The 20,336-nt window shown below is 26.7% G+C and overlaps 1 protein-coding gene across 2 annotated transcripts in view; it reads right to left on the bottom strand.

Moving 5' to 3' along the window:
- Positions 1 to 20,336, bottom strand: part of LOC107166568 (uncharacterized) — a 238,667-nt gene that overhangs the window by 114,462 nt on the left and 103,869 nt on the right. For both annotated transcript variants that reach the window (XM_089229101.1, XM_089229100.1), the window contains exon 6: positions 17,735 to 17,851. In XM_089229101.1, the coding sequence (XP_089085227.1) occupies positions 17,735 to 17,851 (117 nt within the window). The remainder of the gene's footprint in view (positions 1 to 17,734; positions 17,852 to 20,336) is intronic.

Raw genomic sequence — 20,336 nt, forward strand, 5'->3', positions numbered from 1 at the left:
TCTTCGCACATCGCATATTTAACTATATTCGAAATTCATGAAGGTACATTTATAAAATATAATTTTTATTTAACCAATACAGTGGGAATTACATAGTAAACGTTTGTATTTCTTATGGCTTAATCGAATAAAAAAAATTAAGAGGACGCTATACCCGTATGCATTGTCTTTGTCTTATAAGTGCATAACATAGGCATGTTAGTTTAAAAACTAGAGTGAATTGATCTCTTATAAAATTATTATTTAGATAACCTCATAGGCTTTTTATTATATTTCGATTTTGAAGCGAGTTATAAGTTTTTTTTAAATTGTAAATTGTTTGTACATATTAAAATATTTAAAACTCGTTTAAAAATTAAAATATAATAAAAAGCTCATATGATTCTCTAGATAATAATGTTACCTTCGATTTCTATAAGATGTCAATTTACTCTATTTTTTAAACTAACGAAGCTAAACGAGATCTGCTGAGCGTAAAGTTTGCTAAACATTTTGCGTAACATTTACGCACTAGTAAGAGACTGATACGACACATCTAACGTCCTCTTAAGCAAATAACGTTTGACAAAAGATTTTTCATATTAAAAAGGTAAAACAAATGTAAAAATCCTTTGTACCTATAAGAATTTAATTTTGTCCCTTAAAAATAAAATTTATATAATATATAATAAAAAAATACCCTTACAAAAGCATAACAATTACTGATGTAATCAGTTTTTTACTACCAATGACAAAATGAAATGAATAATATGTAAATAAGCATCAAATGTACCTATATTTTAATCAATGTATCGACATATTTTATTAAAATAAGTACTTACTCAATAAGTTTTATACTTATACGCACGTGGCACGTAAAATAATATTAATAAAATTATATAGTAAAAATAATATGAAAACCATAACTTTTTCTATTCGAGTATAAGTTATGATACCTTATTCACGGACAACCGAATTCAATAATGCACATAATAAAATAGAATAATAATAATAAAAAATTATTAGCTGTTCAAATTGATTTGTCAACACGTTATTTGTTCCTCTCTCTAACTCACTTGTAACATAAAAGAACGTGTTAACTCAAAATCATTTTCACGTTTTTTTTTTTTTTTTTTTTTTTGATAATAATAAACATTTTAATTTAATTTTAAGTACATTATTTTAACTATGTTAAAATGTCAAATATTCTTATAGAGAAAGTATTAATTACTTTATACATATATCAGTGCGAACTCGCACGGTTTTAATTTTAACAAATAATAACATTATTATGTACTTAGTTGCTATTAATCAAAATAAATTTCTTATAACTATAATAGCAGTTATTCTTAATATTTGTAAAATTTGAAGTATGACAAAAAGTGAGATTAATAAATTTATTTTTATTTGTTGAAGATATATTTATATATAAATACGAATATTTAATTGATTTATCTATCTATTGATATACAGAGTGATTCTTTTATCAAAGAACAATCATTATTTAAAAAAGTATTTGAATGACAATATAGAGTTTTAATTTCATATTCCAAAGCAGAATATTTTTCTAAAAATGTTGATACATAAAAATCGAATTTAGGACGAGTAGTTTATGAGTTATAAGTATTTTAAGTTTAGACAAGCGGAGTAGTGGATAAACATTTTGCGGGGTAACCCCGTACCACTCCACTCTGCCAATCTAAACTTTAAATACCTATAACTCATAAACCACAAGCGCTAAATTCGAAATTTTAACGTAATAAATAATAAAAAAAATATCTTTATTAATTTATGAAATTTTAAGTATAGGTTACCATTTGAAAATCAAAAGTGGATAGTGGTTTATCTAATAAATATAAGGGTGAAAAATATAAAAAAAATAAACAATTCAAGAAGAGTGTAAAACTACAATTTTGAAAAAAAAAAATTAGAAAAAATTCAATACTTTTTTTAAATAATGAGTGTTGTTTGATAAAAGAATCACCCTGTGTATCTTGATAATAATTATGTATGACGCACACGTCGGTAATGATTGGCTATATATTAAACATTTTCGTTGATTGAATATAATAAATGATATACTATCCATATTTTACCATTTATTTTTATGTTGCTTGAATTGCTATGTTATTAGAATGTTCACGATACCTACACCATATTATATAAATTATGTGTTATAAAATGTCGATTGATTTAAAATCTATAAACAATTAGTTTTTTTTTGAGACGTTTTAACATTTTTGAAAATATTGTTTTTGCGTATTAAAATTGAAGTCATAGGAACTAAATATTATTTTAGATAAAAGTTAGGCACATATTATATTTCTATTTTTTTTTTATCGTTTTTACTTTTTTAATAACAGCATACATATTGAAATATTAAGTTCCAAAGAAGAATATTATTTTGAGATTTTAATCATCTACCTAGAAATCAAATTTCAAACAAAGAGTTAATTATATCTAGCTATAAGTATTTAAAGCATATATATTGTACGGAGGATCAAAAGTTTACGGAATAAACCCTTGCGTCAATCCACTTATCCAAACTTTTAATCGAAATTTAATTTTTATTTCCAAAATAAATTTTAATATTTGTTATTGTAATAAAGAATTCAAAATGTATTTGCCATTAAAAAAAGTAAAAACTTTAAAACAATAAAAATAATAATAAAACAATAGCTTTCAATAAGTTTGTTTTCTAATGGTATAAACGATATAAAAAAAAAATTAAAAAGACTTTTACGTACCTAATATAACGGAGTGTTAAAATTTAAAAGAATCATTCCGTACATAAATGGATTCAGAAATTCATCTTGGTTTTATTTTATAAAATTCACGTTTTTGGATTATAGTAATAACTACAGATTTTCATTATTATTATTACTATGTGGCATCCAATAAATGTATATATAATATTATCATAATGCGGGTTGTCTTTATTATATTTCAGTCCATCCAATAAGTTAAAGTGTTCATTTGTTTAATATTACAATATCGGGTTTAAAAAATAAAACTAATACCGGAGAACAACTTGTTAATGTGTTGCATTTTATCACTTTTAACGCAGTTTTCGAACTAGAGCTGAGACAGCAGGGTCTTCACGTCACGTCCTCGATATTTGAATATGTATATAGGTAACATTGAAATCGATGTTTTTGCGCTCCATTCGACTACCAACTACAACAGTTAAGAAACGTCGCTGGGCAACGCATAATGTCGTTATGGATTATGTTGATGATTACGTAGGATGGTCAAACAATACATTTAGATCGGGTTAATCACGCACATATGGCAGAATAATATCTAACGTTAGCACACCGTATGTATACTTAAAGCATTAGAGGTAATTAGAGAGATTAAGTTTTGTGTTACTAACGAATGCTGCATGTAATACCTTAACCATAACAAGATCGCGCCGAATATGATGCGACATGGACAATATGATGTGTTCACGAAACTAATAATTAAGACTGTGTAGTGATTTCAACGCCTAACAATGTATATTGATCACACGCCTCCCATTTACGGCTGAGTGCATATGCCATATATAGTATATAAACCAACACAAGAATACGAAAGCACCATTTTGTTCAATATATAATAATAATGCGCACAATATAGATACATTTTAAGCGTGGTGGTAGATTTTTAGTGTTTACAAAAATACAAATGCACACCACTGCAAATGAAGAACATTGCGTCAGGCGCAAAAGATTATTCGTTTTCTTCTATAGCAGAAGACGTATACTTCTTTCAAGGAACCCGGGAACTTTATTGTGATAAAAATAATGGTTTATTCGTGTACTGTTGTAATTATATTTTTACTGAAATCGTATAACAATGTGAATTTAATCCATTTGGAGCTATAATAATTATAAGATAACAATATTTTAGAACTACTCTATTCTTACAATATTATAACGATTATCATCATAAACATGACGATGATATTGATCTATTATACATTTATACCTCGTTATCTGAATATCCATCCAAGTTATTCACATATTGTAAAATTTGTATTAAAAATATAGTGAAATTTATATACCACTAATTTATCATAATATCATAATATACTGGGGAAAATAAAACATCAAATTAATTGGACGATTTTTTTTTTAAATCAGATGATTCTGATATCTATGCAAGAATAATACACAATGAATTCCATGGTCGCATAAACAAACATATTTATAGTAAATTAGCGAATAATCAATTTTGACTATACAGTAGAAACTATTCACAAAGAGCTTATATTAATATGCAACTGTTGTCTGGTTCTGAGATACCATATAAAATAGAATAATATGATATCGTCATAATTATTGAATAATATTTAAGTTAAATTAATAATATTATATTTCTAATGAGTAATACCAGTGTTCTTTGCAAAACACTTCCGGCATATTTGTCTAGATGCTACAACGTTGTTAGCCTAGAGACTAACTAAACATGTAAGACTAAAGTTTAAATAATTTAAGAGGACGCTACCTATATATTTGCTGTCTACGTTTTACAAGTGCGTAACACAACAAATTTACACTTAGAATATCACGTTTAATTCCGTTAGTTTATAAAAATTAGAGTAAATTGACCTATTATGAAACTCGATGGTAAGAACATTATCTGTGTTTGTATGTAAGTTTTTTACGATTTTTTAAGTGTGTTGTGGATGTTTTTAAATTACGCTTTTTTATATACGCATAACTTGCTACAAAATTGAACTATCGTAAAATACCCACATTCAAACACAGATAATGTTCTTACCATCAAGTTACATAATAGGTCAATGATCGATCCACTCCAATTTTTAAACTAACAAAGCTAAACGTGATCAGCTGTACGTAAATTTGATATGTTAAATATAATTAAATATAAGCACTTATAAGGCGGATGCAACAGATGGTTGTGTAGCGTCCTCTTAACAATGCCATTGTTGAGATATTAAAATCTACTAAATTTACCAAAGTATTTTTCTAAAAAAAGACGATATTGTTGAACAAATTATATCTTAAATTCTTATGATAAATTTAAATTTAATGATTTTTTAATTTTTTAAATGTTTATAATAAAATAGAGTATTAATAGTTGCTTCAAATTATAGAGGTAAATCTATATTTTAATTTCAAAACACATTCTCAATTAAATACTAATAAGTAATAATTGATCTAATGGAAATCATATACATATCATATGAATACCGTTTAAAGTATGATATAAGTGTATTTGAAAATCGTGTAAATGTTAATATGACGTACACAGTTATCGAATGAATCGTCATCATCGCAATATCATTTCAGGAAATAGGTACTACTGTATAATAATAAATAATAAAAAAGTAAGTATTAACCTATAGTGAATATTAATATTCAGTTCTCAAACTAAAATCATTGAACACTATAAAAATAAAAATAAAATAACCACTATAGGTATATTAATATACATATTGTATTATGACATTTACAAATATATAAGACTTTGCATATCAAAGAAAACGATACGTACTATACTAAAATAACGAGTAAAAAAAGCTGGTATAAAATAAGTAAATTACATTTTGTCAAATGAAATTCTTAGTAAAGTTTTGCAATCCTTATATTTATTGACAATTTCAGACTTGTATTCCGTTGATAGGCAAAAAAAAGATACAATTTGAAATTTAATAATATACACACTTGTGTAAGCCTGCATGGTTACATTGTATTCGATCCTATATGGTGCGATAAAAAAAAAAAAAAAACCAACTGACAAGTCTTAAGAAAACTTGGTTTTATTTCAAAATGTTGTTTAGTATGATCATTAAATGATATAATAAGGTATACATAGTCAGGAAAAATATTATTTAAATTTGGTTTGTTTAGTATATAATGATAGACATTATGAACTAATAACTTGCGTGGATTAAATTAAACGAATTCTCTATGATTTTTGTTGGCCATGAATAAAACAAAATAAAATTAAATATGATGGCAATATTAAGTTAGGCTATAAGCGTCTCGTTGGAAGGGTTTCGAAAACATCGAGTTGCGCCTTATGTTTCGCGGGTGGACGGGTGAGGGATGTTCTTACTCCGCGGCTATAGCCTTTATTGGAGTGCCTTGATAGCGAGAGTGTGGCCCTGGCCACATGGATAGATAAGTTTGGCCACCATTAGTTTGCAAAACTGACATTTCAGTATATTATACGAGTAATTACGGAGAAGAACAAGTTTTTAATTGTTTTTGTTTTAAATTTTGATCTTTTTTTCTTCAAACAATCATTATTTATGAACTAAGTAATGTAATGTTTATTGTAAATTTTTTTTTATTATTTTAATTATCAAGTATTTCATTAAGCTGGCAAGTTTTTGCTTACCCATTAAATAAATATAATATGTTGTCGTTTAAAAATTAATCGGTATTTATTAAATAAAAAATTACAAATCATTAGATGTGTTTAGTTTTAGTCGTAATTGTGATTGGTAAATCTGTAGATTAAGCTGTTAAAATTAATAATTTTAATGTCATATCCTAGTATACCTATATTATGATAAATGATAAATAATAGACCTAAATGAATTACGATCATTTATAGAAGGTACATGACAAAATATATTTCATAACCACATCAAATTATTGAATTAATCAATATAATAATTGAATGTTAAATATTTAATTTTTTTTATCTCAATAAAGATGAGGTTAGGGGCAAAATGAACGCCAAGTAAAATATACTTATAAATCAGTAATTACAACGTAATTTATATATTTATTTGAATTTTACGGCTATAATCATAAACTATGGACTTTTTCACCTAGTAAAAGTTACAAACGGCCGTTAGCTGACGTTTATGTGCATTATTTTCAACCACTCTAGTAATCCGGTAAGGTATTGAATTGATGTATAATTTTGTGATTTATCAGATAATTGTCAAGTTTTAATTAGAAAATAGAACTATTTTATAAACGATGACGTCATTTGAATTCGTTGAACGGACACATTATATCTATGATAGTATGATACATTTTAGAAAACGTAATATCAATTGTATAATATTTTTTAAGAAATAGACATTTTATGAAGCCATCATTAATGAATTTTCAAGTATTTGATAGATGGGACATAGTAAAATACTTGAAATGACAGATAAAGTTATTCTCTATTTATGGGAATAATTCATAGTATCAGATTGGCTATTCCATAATATATATAAATAGCGCACCAAGTGTACCTAATGGTTTCTTTTTTTCACAATATTTTTATTTTTTTGGAAAATAATTGAGATGAAGCGAGCTGGCCAGTCGAGGACGATCGTCAAAATCGTGCCTTATTATTAAATAGTTTTATTGATTTCTCGTTGTACATCCGGTTTTGGCCGGTAAATAAAACTTGTCAAAATCAAATTGTAATAATATTATTAATCGAGAAGCGCATGATGTCATATTGTAAGCAGAGAATTATTCTGGTTTGGATGCATAAATTTATTATATAATTCGATTGAGGTTTTTGTGCAGTCGTGTTTGAATATTCAAACACATATAAAGAGTGAATAGATTTAAATGCGAAAATTCCAGGAAGGACATAGGTATTATATGTTTATGTGTATTACCTATGTATGAGTTACATACACGCTAGGTTACCTATTCTTGTATTTAGAATATTTATATACGTAAACTACATTCTAGTATATATATATATATATATATATATATATAAAAAAAAATATTTAGCAAATAGTTATAATATTTAAATAATCATGAATAGTGTCCACAAAACACAAACTATTTATTCGGACCGCAGCTGTGATATTATAATAGATGTATAGACCATATGTGCATACAAAGGAGATAAATGACATGACAATGACCGTATATTATTATGAAATATGAATTATTAATTAATATTCGATATTAACGATATATTTTAAAATACCGTAAAATGTAGAACGTGCTTTGTAAAAAGTTTAACGGAATACCTATGTAATTGAATTAGCAATGGATGTTTACTAGAGGTGTATTATTTGTGTCAAGACCGTCGACCACGGTATTGTTGGAGGGTGGAGATTTACATATCACATACATCCCTGAAAATAACGAAGGAAGTTTTTGTATAACGTTTAATGAAAATACTTATTTTTATTAGTTTTGAACAACGAAACGCTGTTAAAAAATATTATAACGTTACCGTTTCTTACAGTATAACTACTATGATGTGTCGCAGCAAAACAATGTAATCAAATAGGGTTGTTGTTATTATTTTTATTATTATTATTATCATCATCACCATAACGCCGAATTTCTTAGGTATGCCCAACAGCTAGTTGGTAAAAATTTAACTAGATCATAACATGTTGATGTTGTAATGACGCACACAAATGCTTTAAAAAATCTAACGGTGAACACTGCACAGTGTTATAATATATAACTTGGTATATTATGTCAGGGCTCGTTTGCGAAGAGTCATATTTTTTTTTTCAAAAACAACCACTACGATATTCATTCGATATTTTTTAAACAAGAATTCAGTAAAATAAATTTAATTAAAATATAATTTTTTATTACACATGGTAACTATACGCAAGTAATATAAAAAAATTTACCAAAATAAAAATAATAAAAAACCAACGATACTGAAAATGTACCCGGCCGAGTGGTGCTGATGAGTGCCTGCCCACAAATGTTAAATTTTCCTGTCATTTACAAATAATTATCAAATTTTCTTATGTACATTAATATGTTGAAAAGATTGTAAATTATTTAAAATTTATATATATTTGGTGTTTGTTTAGAAAATTATGGTTTTTATAAAAAATTAAAATTGAAAATAGGTAAGTCATATATTTAATATGTATTTTAAATACTAAACTGTAAACATTTTTCGTTAAATTAGTTGAATGCAATATTTCTAGATTTGTTATTTACTCAAAATTAAAATAATGTACATAAATAAAATTTACCTATTAATTACCTTATTTATTACAATTCATTAAATATTAATTTAAATAACAAAAAAATAAATATGTCGAAGCATAACTTAAATAATATTAAATTTTAAAAATATTAATGCATTTAAGACTTTACTGATTGAAAATTTAATCACATTCTAAGTAGGTATATATACAATTTATTATGAAGTATTAATATAAGTAATTAATAACATTAATAATTAATATTAGAATATAAAGTAGGTATACATTCTAGAAATTTTAAGTAGGTAACCACGATAACCCATGAATAATATTTTTAAATTTCAACAATATAACTAAAATTGTTATTCTTAATTATTTAATATGTAATTTCATCTAAATTTCAACTTAAAATAACTATATTTGTATGGTTTTTAGATTTTTTTTTTGAGCACAATTAGCTATTTACGTGAAACCTTGTTTTAAGTTTTCAATCCTTTGCTATACAATTTAAACGTTTTATACATTTTTAAGAACTGATGAATTTGTAAATTTTCAATTAAATACATTTTGTCAAAATTCGAACTTTAAAAAGTTATTTAAAAAAAACGTACCTATGTACTACTAATATTTTCCAATTGCTATATAAGTTTATAAGGAATCTTGTATTAAATTTTCAAGTTGTATAACTTAATGAATATAATTTTATCGACATTTATTATAGAATAAAAAACTAAAAAAACAGAAAATCTCAAATGTCTGTAAATAACTTAAATTTTTTTGAAATATTTTGAAAATTTTATCAAGTAGGTATAGCAATTGATAAAATAAACAAATGTTGTTAATTTCAAGTTTCTACAGTAATTCGTTTTTGAATAACAACAAAATAAGAATATCGGTACAAGAGAATTGAGTGAATATCCATTATCCAATTTTTTAATTCAAATGCTCATAAAAATACAATTTGACTTTTCGGTAGACATTGTTTATTTGATAAAAGTAGACAGAGACAAAAAGAATATTTTATAGAATTATTTAAAACGATAAATTTTTCTGAATTTCTAATTTAAAATAAATTGCAAAATTTTGTGATTATCATTACGCATTTTGTCAAAATTAGAACTTTTAATTCTTATTTAAAAAAAATTGTGTCTATGTTATTGTTAATATTTTTTAACTGTCGTTGTAACAGTATATTAGGAGCCTTAAATTAAACATTGAAGCTTTTTACCCGATAAATAAAATTTTATTATCATTTATAAAAAAAAACCAAAAAGATTGAAATTTTCAAATATCTATAAATAATTTTAAAAGATTTGAAATACTTTCAAATTCTGATCAAGTATAGAAAATTTGAGTATAAACATTCAGTGAAAATTTCATGTATCTACAGTAATCTGTTATAGAGTTACACTTATATCAAAAATCGATTTTATCAAAAATTGCTTTTGCGTAAAAATCCTCGGTTTTCCTTAATTTGTTTTTAGTTTTTCCCGGTCCTTTTGAAAACTACTGGAAATTAAAAAATTTGACCTACCCAATGCACCAACTAGATTCACTTTTCAACTGGTAAAGCTACTAAATTGAAAATCGAAGTATTATTTCGACAACTCATCGTGTACACACACACACACAAAACTATATAAAAAAACTCACATCAGAGTAAAATCAATACATTCATCGCTCCAATCAGAATCTAAAAAAATAGTAGTAGTAAGTAGTAGTAGTAAGTCAGTTATAACTAAATTAACCAACTTAAGTCCAAGTGATATATGGTACCTTAGCGCAGATTGCAATATCATATTATAGTGTGCTATTAATGTAAATTTATAATGTGATTGACGAATCACACCGGTACAGTGGCGACATATCTAATGTGTGGAGAACATAGAAAAATTTAACAATCATAATACAACACAGTTGCTCGATCCACCCGAAAAGGATAAAAGACTTCGTATACGCACGTTATATATATTGTTTATATCACATAATATTCATATATATATCGTAACGAATGGATAAAGTTTTTGATGGTTTGGGCACCAAAGAGGTACAACAGTGGCGTGTTGTGTAAACAAACACTGCTGTAGGTTATTGGATAGAGGAATAAAGGGTGACGCGCCCGAGGCAAGTGATGGAGATAGGTTGGCAGGAAGAGTAATATGTGTGTGTGTGTGTGTGTGTGTTCAGCAGTAGACCGTTGTATTAAGAAAAACCCATAGCCCGATGCTGTGACCGTTGGTCCGTTATGGCAACGATTGTCCGGGAGGTTAAACATTGTGGCTTGCAAAGGGGAGGGGTAGTGGGTCAGCAGCGGTGAGAGGTGGAAGGATTGCCAAAACTTTTCGTATATTTGTAGTGCACGCATACGTGCGATTGTATGTCTCGTGTAATATGTGTCTGCAAACATGACAAATCCCCGTCTTTCGCGCCCTTTTGCGTCGTTTCCTGCTCGGAGAATCAAGTCCTAAACAAACGGATGTCTAATATAATGCTTGAACACATAAACATTATATATACAGTGCATTGACATTATTTATAAATGATTAACGACACGTTATGAGATTATATATAGGTTAATCGCAATGCATGCCCATTTCTACTTCAGAATCTGAGCGGAGAGATAAATGCCTTCGTTTTACAATGATACACATGAGCATGATTTTTTTTTTGACTAAAGACACTTTTTTAAGTAGAAGAAGAATTGCTTCAAACATCCGTATTAAGAGCCCGCAAGATCCTCAAAAACCCCACCTCACTCCATCAAGCACTCAATGAAGACAATACGGACGCAATCAATGTATTCTTCCATAGTATAAACATAATTCATAAATTGTAAACACATGTAAATACTTGTAATAATTATAATGTTCACTTATTTTTATTAATTCAATGCAGGTTAAAGACCTTTGATGTCGAAGCCTTAATAAATTTATGAAAAAAAATTAATAATGCAGACTAAACAAAAAAAAAAACAATGATAATAACCTTACCAATAACTGGTAACTTTAATTTATCAAGAGTGATATACTGATATCTACCAATGTCTTGGTAATTACGTTCAAACATAACAATATCATTATGGTTAATTAGATGATCCATTGGAAAGAAATGTTTTATGAATATCTAATACTTTAACACTATATTTTATTTTTAGTGAATAAATTAGTACTTCGTTCTTTGTGACGAGATCAATACAATAAATTTGCTTATTGAATAATAATAATAACAACAACAATAATGATAGTAATAATAATAATAGTTAACCTCATCCCGCACGATGCGTTAAGTTTAAATATGAAAAATAACATAATAACAATATTAAATGGGGTGGAGTGGCCGAGCGGACTAAGGCGTCGGTTGCGACGCACGCAGTCGCTGGTTCGAATCTCGGTCACGGGCGGCATCGCTCTTTGGGCATTTCGCGGTGTCTGAAGAGAGAGGCCGCCGGCCCCCAACCGGACATGGCAGAAACCCACGGGTGACCATTCAAAATTCTGCCAAAAACCCACGAGTTAAAACCTACAGTACCTTCCCCTATAGTGTTCCCCAGGCTAATGACCTAAGTTGTCGAAGCTCTAACCATAAAAAAAAAAAAAAAAACAATATTAAAAATTCCAGAATGTATCTACAATGAATTTGAACATGTAAAAACTAGGCAAATATAAAAAGGACTTAGTGAAAATAGTTACTAACGACACCCATAATTATTGAGTAACTATAGAGTAACTAACTAATGTAACTAACAAACGAAGAATATTTACGTCATTACAAAGGTAAACTCGAATAAATATGTAAATAAGTTGATATTTTTTTTATGAACTTAAATAATATTATGAACGTAAATACTGACGATGAACACACAAAATTTTAGAGTATGATTATTTACAAAAAAATTTTGTACATACGTAATAATAACTAGAAACTCATATTAATATCAGAGATGAAAGAGAAAATTTATCATCACTGTGATATGTATCGGTTTATTAGAGTGGCCAACGCATATCACTGAAAAAAAATTCTGATAACCAAATAATTATGGGTAATCGCAACAATGAAAAGTAGTTATATCAAGGATAGGAGTAATTTCATTTAACAATACTAATCAATTTTGGTAAAATATTATTAGTTGTTTTAAAAAAAGCAATTCATTGTGTTTACTACTAAACTTGATCTGTTAAATCTTATAGAATTAATGTAACAGAAACAAATACATTCATGTTCAACTAACAAAAAATACTGTTAGCGGTCAAAATATTTACTGTAGGCATAACAAATGTAAGTTTTATACTATTGTTTAAGAAACTATATATAACCATGTGAGCAACAAATCATTTTGTAATTATAACAAAATGGTTATGTTATACAATATACTCTATTCCTGGTTAAGAGAAGAATGATTATTTTGCAATAACAACCTGGTATTAGGAGGAGTGCAAAAATAACAATCCATTTAAATTTGTATATTGTTTCATAATACATTGTAAGCTAAAGAAAAGTTTAAAACTGTCAGACATATAATTTTACTTATAAGTATAATTTAAACAATAAATATATTATATATAAATAGTTTAAAAAGATCAGTGAAATAAAATAGATAAAAAAAAAATAGCTAGACAGTCTCGCAATCGTAAAAGAAGTGAAACAAATTTATATTATGTAAAAAAAAATATTGAACATAAAAATTTGCCGAATAGAAAAATATTTAGGTACTCTGCACTTCTGCAGCGTTTCAACCTGGGTTGAGTGCGTTACAAACTTATATCTAATATATAGTCAATCATATAAACTCCCAATCTAGTCTGGTATGATAATTCCATGTAATGCGCAAAGAATTAGGAAATTGAAATTGTTACCATAATATAATGTATAATATGTGTAGTGTATATAATATAATGTATTGACTTTTAATACACGGTAAATATTTTATGTTAAATGACAAATAATATGAATCAAAGAAAATTATATTTCAAACGAGAGTTGATGATAACGTGGTAAATGGGTACTAAAATCCATAGATATAGTTTGTACGTATCAGATACATTATATTATTACAATCAATGTTACCTTAAAATATAACATTATCATGAGTATTAAATGCAATTAATTGCGCCTTTGACTAAAAATCAACTCACGTGAACAATGGGCACATTTATAGTTTAAAATTTAAATTGAATCTCTGAGAACGTATAGAATTGTAGACTATACACGACCAGATGTTACAGATAATATGTCACAAATAAATTGCAATGCATAGAAATATCTCACGACACGTCCACTCCGATGACTTGCTACGGAAAGTTTTTACAGATATAACATAGACATAATATGTATGTCAACAATATATAACCATGTAAATATATGTATATACAGGGTGTCACGTGAGGATTTACCCATTGCGATATCTAACGAAATAATGGAGATATCAAAATTCTGGTTTTATAATAAGATTCACAGGGATACGAACTACAATTATTTCATTTTTAAATATATTTTTAATGTTAGGGTAAAAAAGTTAAAAAATATATTTTTTTATTTAATTATTTCCAAAAAATTAAAGATAGCCATTTTGTAGAGTTTATTTTTCTGAAAATATTGACGTTTCGAAATTTTATTTTAATTAATTTCCTAATTTTTAATATCTTTTCTAGTTTTGAAGAAATAAAATATGATTATAAATTTATAACTATTAGGAACACGGAGAGTATTCGGCCCGATGTATGGGAATGCGCGCGGCGCATCGGGACACATGTTTGATAACATTACGGTGTTAAATAATTTGCAATTTTTCTCGAAACTAAAAAAATATTAAAAATCAGAAAATTAATGAAAATAAAATTTTGAAACGTAAATCCTCACGGGACACCCTGTATATATATACTGGTAAGTCTGTATTTTAAACATCGATCACGCCGTCCAAAGCTTTCATGGACGATGACATATTTTTGTAAGGAAAGTTGTTTATATAAATAATACGACGATGTTGTGTATTACGATAAACGAACTGTAACGGACAACTGAATATAATCACGCGGTGTTTTGGTTGGTACTTGGTTGTGACTTATGGTGGACAACTAGATAGGATGTGTTCAAACTTCAAAGGCTGAAAGATAGTACACCCACGTGATACTGTACATAAAATTATTATATACGAGTAGGTAAACACGCAGTCATATGTATTATAACCTATAACCTACGTAGCGTAGGTATAGGAAAATATAAAATGTAAAATTAATCTCTTCGATATTCTCTGAGAATACATATCAATAGAGAAAAAATTTGTAGGCATATGTTACATATAATTTATTCAAACTTTTCGATTTAATGTTTTTTTTTAAAACAAATATCAAATACATGCCATACAATTTATCGATATTATTTTTTTTTAAGATAAAATCCTCTCTAATGGGCGAGGTCCGAAAAATTGGTCCCAGAATCCCTTCCCTCTTAAGATCAGACGTACTTTTCACTAATACAACCCATTTCAATTTCAGTATAGTAATGGCAGCAATCGACAGGAATGGAACACTAAATATTGGCATTGGAAAAAGTTAAAAAATTTAAATGTGTGATGGATGTTACGAGCGTCCTATAAACACACACACACACACAGATATTATAAAAGCTGACAAACGAGTGCTCACGGTGTTTATATCGCACTGTTTTGTCGTCACATGGGTCGTATTGGATGTTTTTCGTGTACCATTTCTAAAGTATATTATTGGGACTAAACAATAGGAAAATTCTGGTTTCGCCAGTAGCAGTATAATAACGTACATTTGCGAAAACAATTGAAAATTCTATGAAGCCAAGGGATTTCGTTACGATCCGGTTTATTGCATTACTCTGACATATGGAATATATTACTGTTGCATTTAATCAATGCATTTTGTTTCATCGCACATGTGTATTATTTACATATTATTATACACATAAATCCATTGTGTACATACTCACAAAGCTCAGTTCACCTGCATATGAATCTTTGCAAGTCAAACAAATAAAGTTATATGAAACAATTAGACGAATTAAAATGTCTAACAATAAATAAACATTGTTTAGAAGAGACTTTACACATAATATGTACAGTGATGTACAGTAATTTACTTAACTTAAATTAGTTGGGTCAGTTTGCTTTTTCACGAAATTAAGTAGATAATAATCCCATCCATAGAGTATTACAATTTTTTTATTGCCTTGCTTAAGTTACAAAAATAATTATGTATACATATGTTTATTGTATTTATAGGTAATTAGTTTCTAACCCATGTATATACTACAACACTACCATATTATATATACTAATTAAATAATGATTGTATGAATTATTCTTATTAATAATTTCGGAAAATATGTAATATTTAGCTATAATATGCATCAAATTGTAATGAAATGTGACAAGTTTTGAAAATCGAGCCACTACACTTATAGTATGAAAAAAAATAGCTGAATCAAATTTGAATTCAATGATAAATCATTGAATACAAAACACCCTGTGCGTAGAAAATGTTACTCTGAATTTCTAAGAATATTTTTCATGTGATAATATTTATTTATATCAACTTTGTTCTATTTCTATTTACTAATATTGAATATTAAATAATTTTTGTTCAACATTTTCAGCAATTTTTTTTTAGTTTTACCAGATTATTTTGAAAGTTCTGTAATCTTCTTACATTTCATACAATAATGTCCCAATCGATGTGATTGGATTCGATGTATTATTGCATACACCATCCTCAAAGTGAAAAATGTGAGGATTTTTAGTGATCTTAAAGTGATATCAGATATATATATATATATATAATTGCAAACTATTGTAAGACCAATAATTTAATTTACCGCTCAAAAATAGGTATTGTAAATACATAGGTATTTGATGCAATAGGTACCTACATAATTTGTGGAATATCAATTATATTGTATGACATTAATAAGTTGATTATTATATTTAATAAAATATTTTAAAGGATCGCGATAATATCTAAAATTCGCTCAATTAAAATAATAATACCGAAACCAATTTTATTGTTTTTTTGTAAACAAATAGCTTTAAATGGCAGAATACGTTTCAAAACTTGAGTATAATATCATCATATTATTATAAATTTGTATACATTACGCCAATTTATTATTAATTCATTTTTTTTTAAACTAATACAGATACTAACGTTTTAAAACATTTAAATTACCATTATAGTCTAATTACTCTCTATTATTACAATAAGTGTCAATTTTTCTTTTAATTTAGTAAATTAGATCATGACAAATGTTATAAAACACAACATTATAAATTAAGATTAAAAATTATAACTCCATAAAAATTTTATTTAGAAGAGGTGTGCATTAATTTCTAAATATAAAAATTTACCTATAAATAGTCTTACAATAAACAAATAAATATATATTAAATGTTAAACTGTTGTTATTAAACCAATTGATCAATGTATAAAATATTATAGTATGCGCAAATACTATGTGTGTATGAATGAATTATATCTAAAATATGATAAATAAATAAATTCAAGTATTTTTAAATTAAATTGTTGGCGGAAATTAAATTCAAATCAATCACATTTTTTTCGCCAATCAAATGACAATTTTAATAAGAACCGACACGAAGTAGGTATTGATTATTTTCACCCAATTTACATATTATAACAATTAAGTGTATTGCTGCGAGAAAAAAGTGTGACTCAGATTTTTAATTTAAATAGGTTATAGGTTTATAACATTTACAAAATATGGCACTAAATTTAAGATGTCGTAGATATAAGTCACTATTTATGAATTATTAAAAAATGTTCATTATTTATAAAATACATTTTCAACAGATTAAATTAAATTAATTATAAAAATGTGATGACTTACCTATGGGTGTTGAGTGATTTTTATACAAGTTACAAGGACATGGACTATCAGTAGTTGTATCAATATCATCTTTGTTAATATTGCATTGCTGTAAGCAAATGCTAGACGAACCGCATTCTAAAAAAAAGTACACATAAATTATAATTATATAAATAATATAATAAAAACACATATGTTTACACACAATTTGGTAAAAAATTAAAAACTATTTTAGCAATTGATAATTAAAATTAAAGTGGCTTTAATCTATTTTATTAGCTACATCTATACAGGCGTGAGTAGCAATTCGGTGATAATATTTTTTGAGTAAAAATTAAATAGTTTACATTAACAGAATAGCTAATAGTTAATAGTAATATATATATAAAGAACATCCTCTAAAAAATAAGCTTTTATTTTATAAAGATAAGTTCTTACCTAAGAAATTATTTTATACAAACAGTTATTCATATAATCATACAAAGGCAAGAAAAACGTAATGCCTAAAAGTACCCACCAAGATAAATTCAGTAGTTTAATTAATAAAAAAAACAGGTTTCAACAGGGTCGGACTGGGATTTCGGTCCAGCCCGAGGTAATAAAATAAATTCGGCCCTCTTTTCATCGTGTATCTAGTTCTAGTATTAGTTTTAACAAGTACATACATTCAAATTCATGTAGGTTTTCATAACAATATATTGTACTAGCTTATTATATATTATACTACGTATTTATATAATAAGTTTAAGGCATATGATTTTAAGCTTTATTCAAGTCTTTATTATATTATATTCCATGTCATATATCCTAATATTATTAATACTAAAGTAACTTGGAAAAATTATAACAATAAAAAAATTAAGAGATATACCTAATGATTGTTGAGAAATATTTTTGTGTAATGATTTTAGATTAAATGGAAATACATTTCCAAAAATATTCATACTTTTAAAAAAAAAAGCGTGAAGAGTATAATTCGTGTTAAATATTAAAAAAAAAAAAATCATCATTCAGTATTTAAAGATATTTTATACCTGAGACATGAATATTGTTTACATAAATGTATTGACAAATAAGAAATAAATTATATTATTGTGATGAAATTAATTATGGCGGTGACTGTTAATAAAAATAAAAATATTATGCGAAACACATTTACACATAAGCGTAGGTATATATAGATATACTATTACAATATATTATGTGTAACGTATTAAATCGTCAGGATGAGAATTAATGTTGACAGATTATAAAAGCATTACAATTTAAATGATGGACTTAACAAAATTTAAACTAAAATCTACGTTAGTAAAACATCATTATATAGCAGAAAGTTTGTATACATAAAATGATTCGGATGAAATTGTTAAATAGTTATGGAAATTTTTTTTTTTTTGGATTCATTTTGATTGTTACAAGTCATTAATTCTCCCTGTAGAAGGTGAAATTAATAAAATATATATCTTACGTCTGGAGAACGGAAGGAAAATTAAAATTACATAATATTGAACCGACAAAAGCCGTATAGGTACATTTAAATATATTTTAATAAGAATACCAAGCATTGATCTCAAACCAGCTTTGAAATCTCACCGAGCAATCAGGAATTATTCACAAAGTGGAGTAATAACCAAAAACGTGCATATACATACAATTCATAAAAAAATATATACAGGGTGATTCTTTTAAGTGGGTACACTAATTATCTCGAAAAATATTTTTTTACATGGTTTCAAGTTGTTAAAAAACCAACGTTTTTATTAAAAAAATTATATTTTTCCTTATTTTTATCCTTATCATTTCTTAAGTTTTTACTTTTTTTAATGACAACATAGAGCAGTATTTCTCAACTGGGGCGACATGTCACCTAAGGGTGACATGGACCTAGCTTAGGGGTGACGCAGAATTTTAACAAGAAAAGAAAAAAATTTAAAAAATTAATTTTTCCGAAAACAGTCATATAATTTCTTATAATAAATATATTATACGCCTATACCACCACTGTCATGTACATAACATACCTCAAAGTTCGTATCTTTATAATAGTTTGTATTATTTATATTTAATCTTTTGGTCCGATAAACACGTGCACCTAGTAATAAATATACAGCTAAGATTGTTTATTATTTTTATGTTAGTGTGACGCAGTGTTTGATTCTAGTGGCTAAAGGTGACATGAATCAAAAAAGGTTGAGAACTACTGACATAGAGTTTTAATTTCATATTCCAAAGCAGAATATTTTTCAAAATATTTTGATTCATAAAAATCGAATTTAGGACGAGTAGTTTATAAGTTATATGTATTTAAAGTTTAGACTAGCGGAGTAGAAGTTTTATTGTTATTAAAAGTACCTACAAGTTGATAGTACCTAATGATAAAAAAATGACGATACTCTTATTAAGTAATAAATTCATTCAAGACTAACACCAATAAAGTCGACGAAAACATATTATTACAAAATACCAAAGTAGGGACAATATTAAGAGTAGTAGAACGATGGTTAAGTTCCACATTAGCAATCTACGTCATCCTTACTAGCTACTAGGTCATTAGGAGCTGATTAGAAGCATGTGGTTAGTGGTGCATGATAGTTTTATACAGTTAAGAAAACGTGTATCTTCT

Source organism: Diuraphis noxia, unplaced genomic scaffold, assembly GCF_037042655.1.
Source record: "Diuraphis noxia isolate RWA-SAM2 unplaced genomic scaffold, SU_Dnox_SAM2 contig0005, whole genome shotgun sequence".
Classification (NCBI taxonomy): Eukaryota; Metazoa; Arthropoda; class Insecta; order Hemiptera; family Aphididae; genus Diuraphis; species Diuraphis noxia.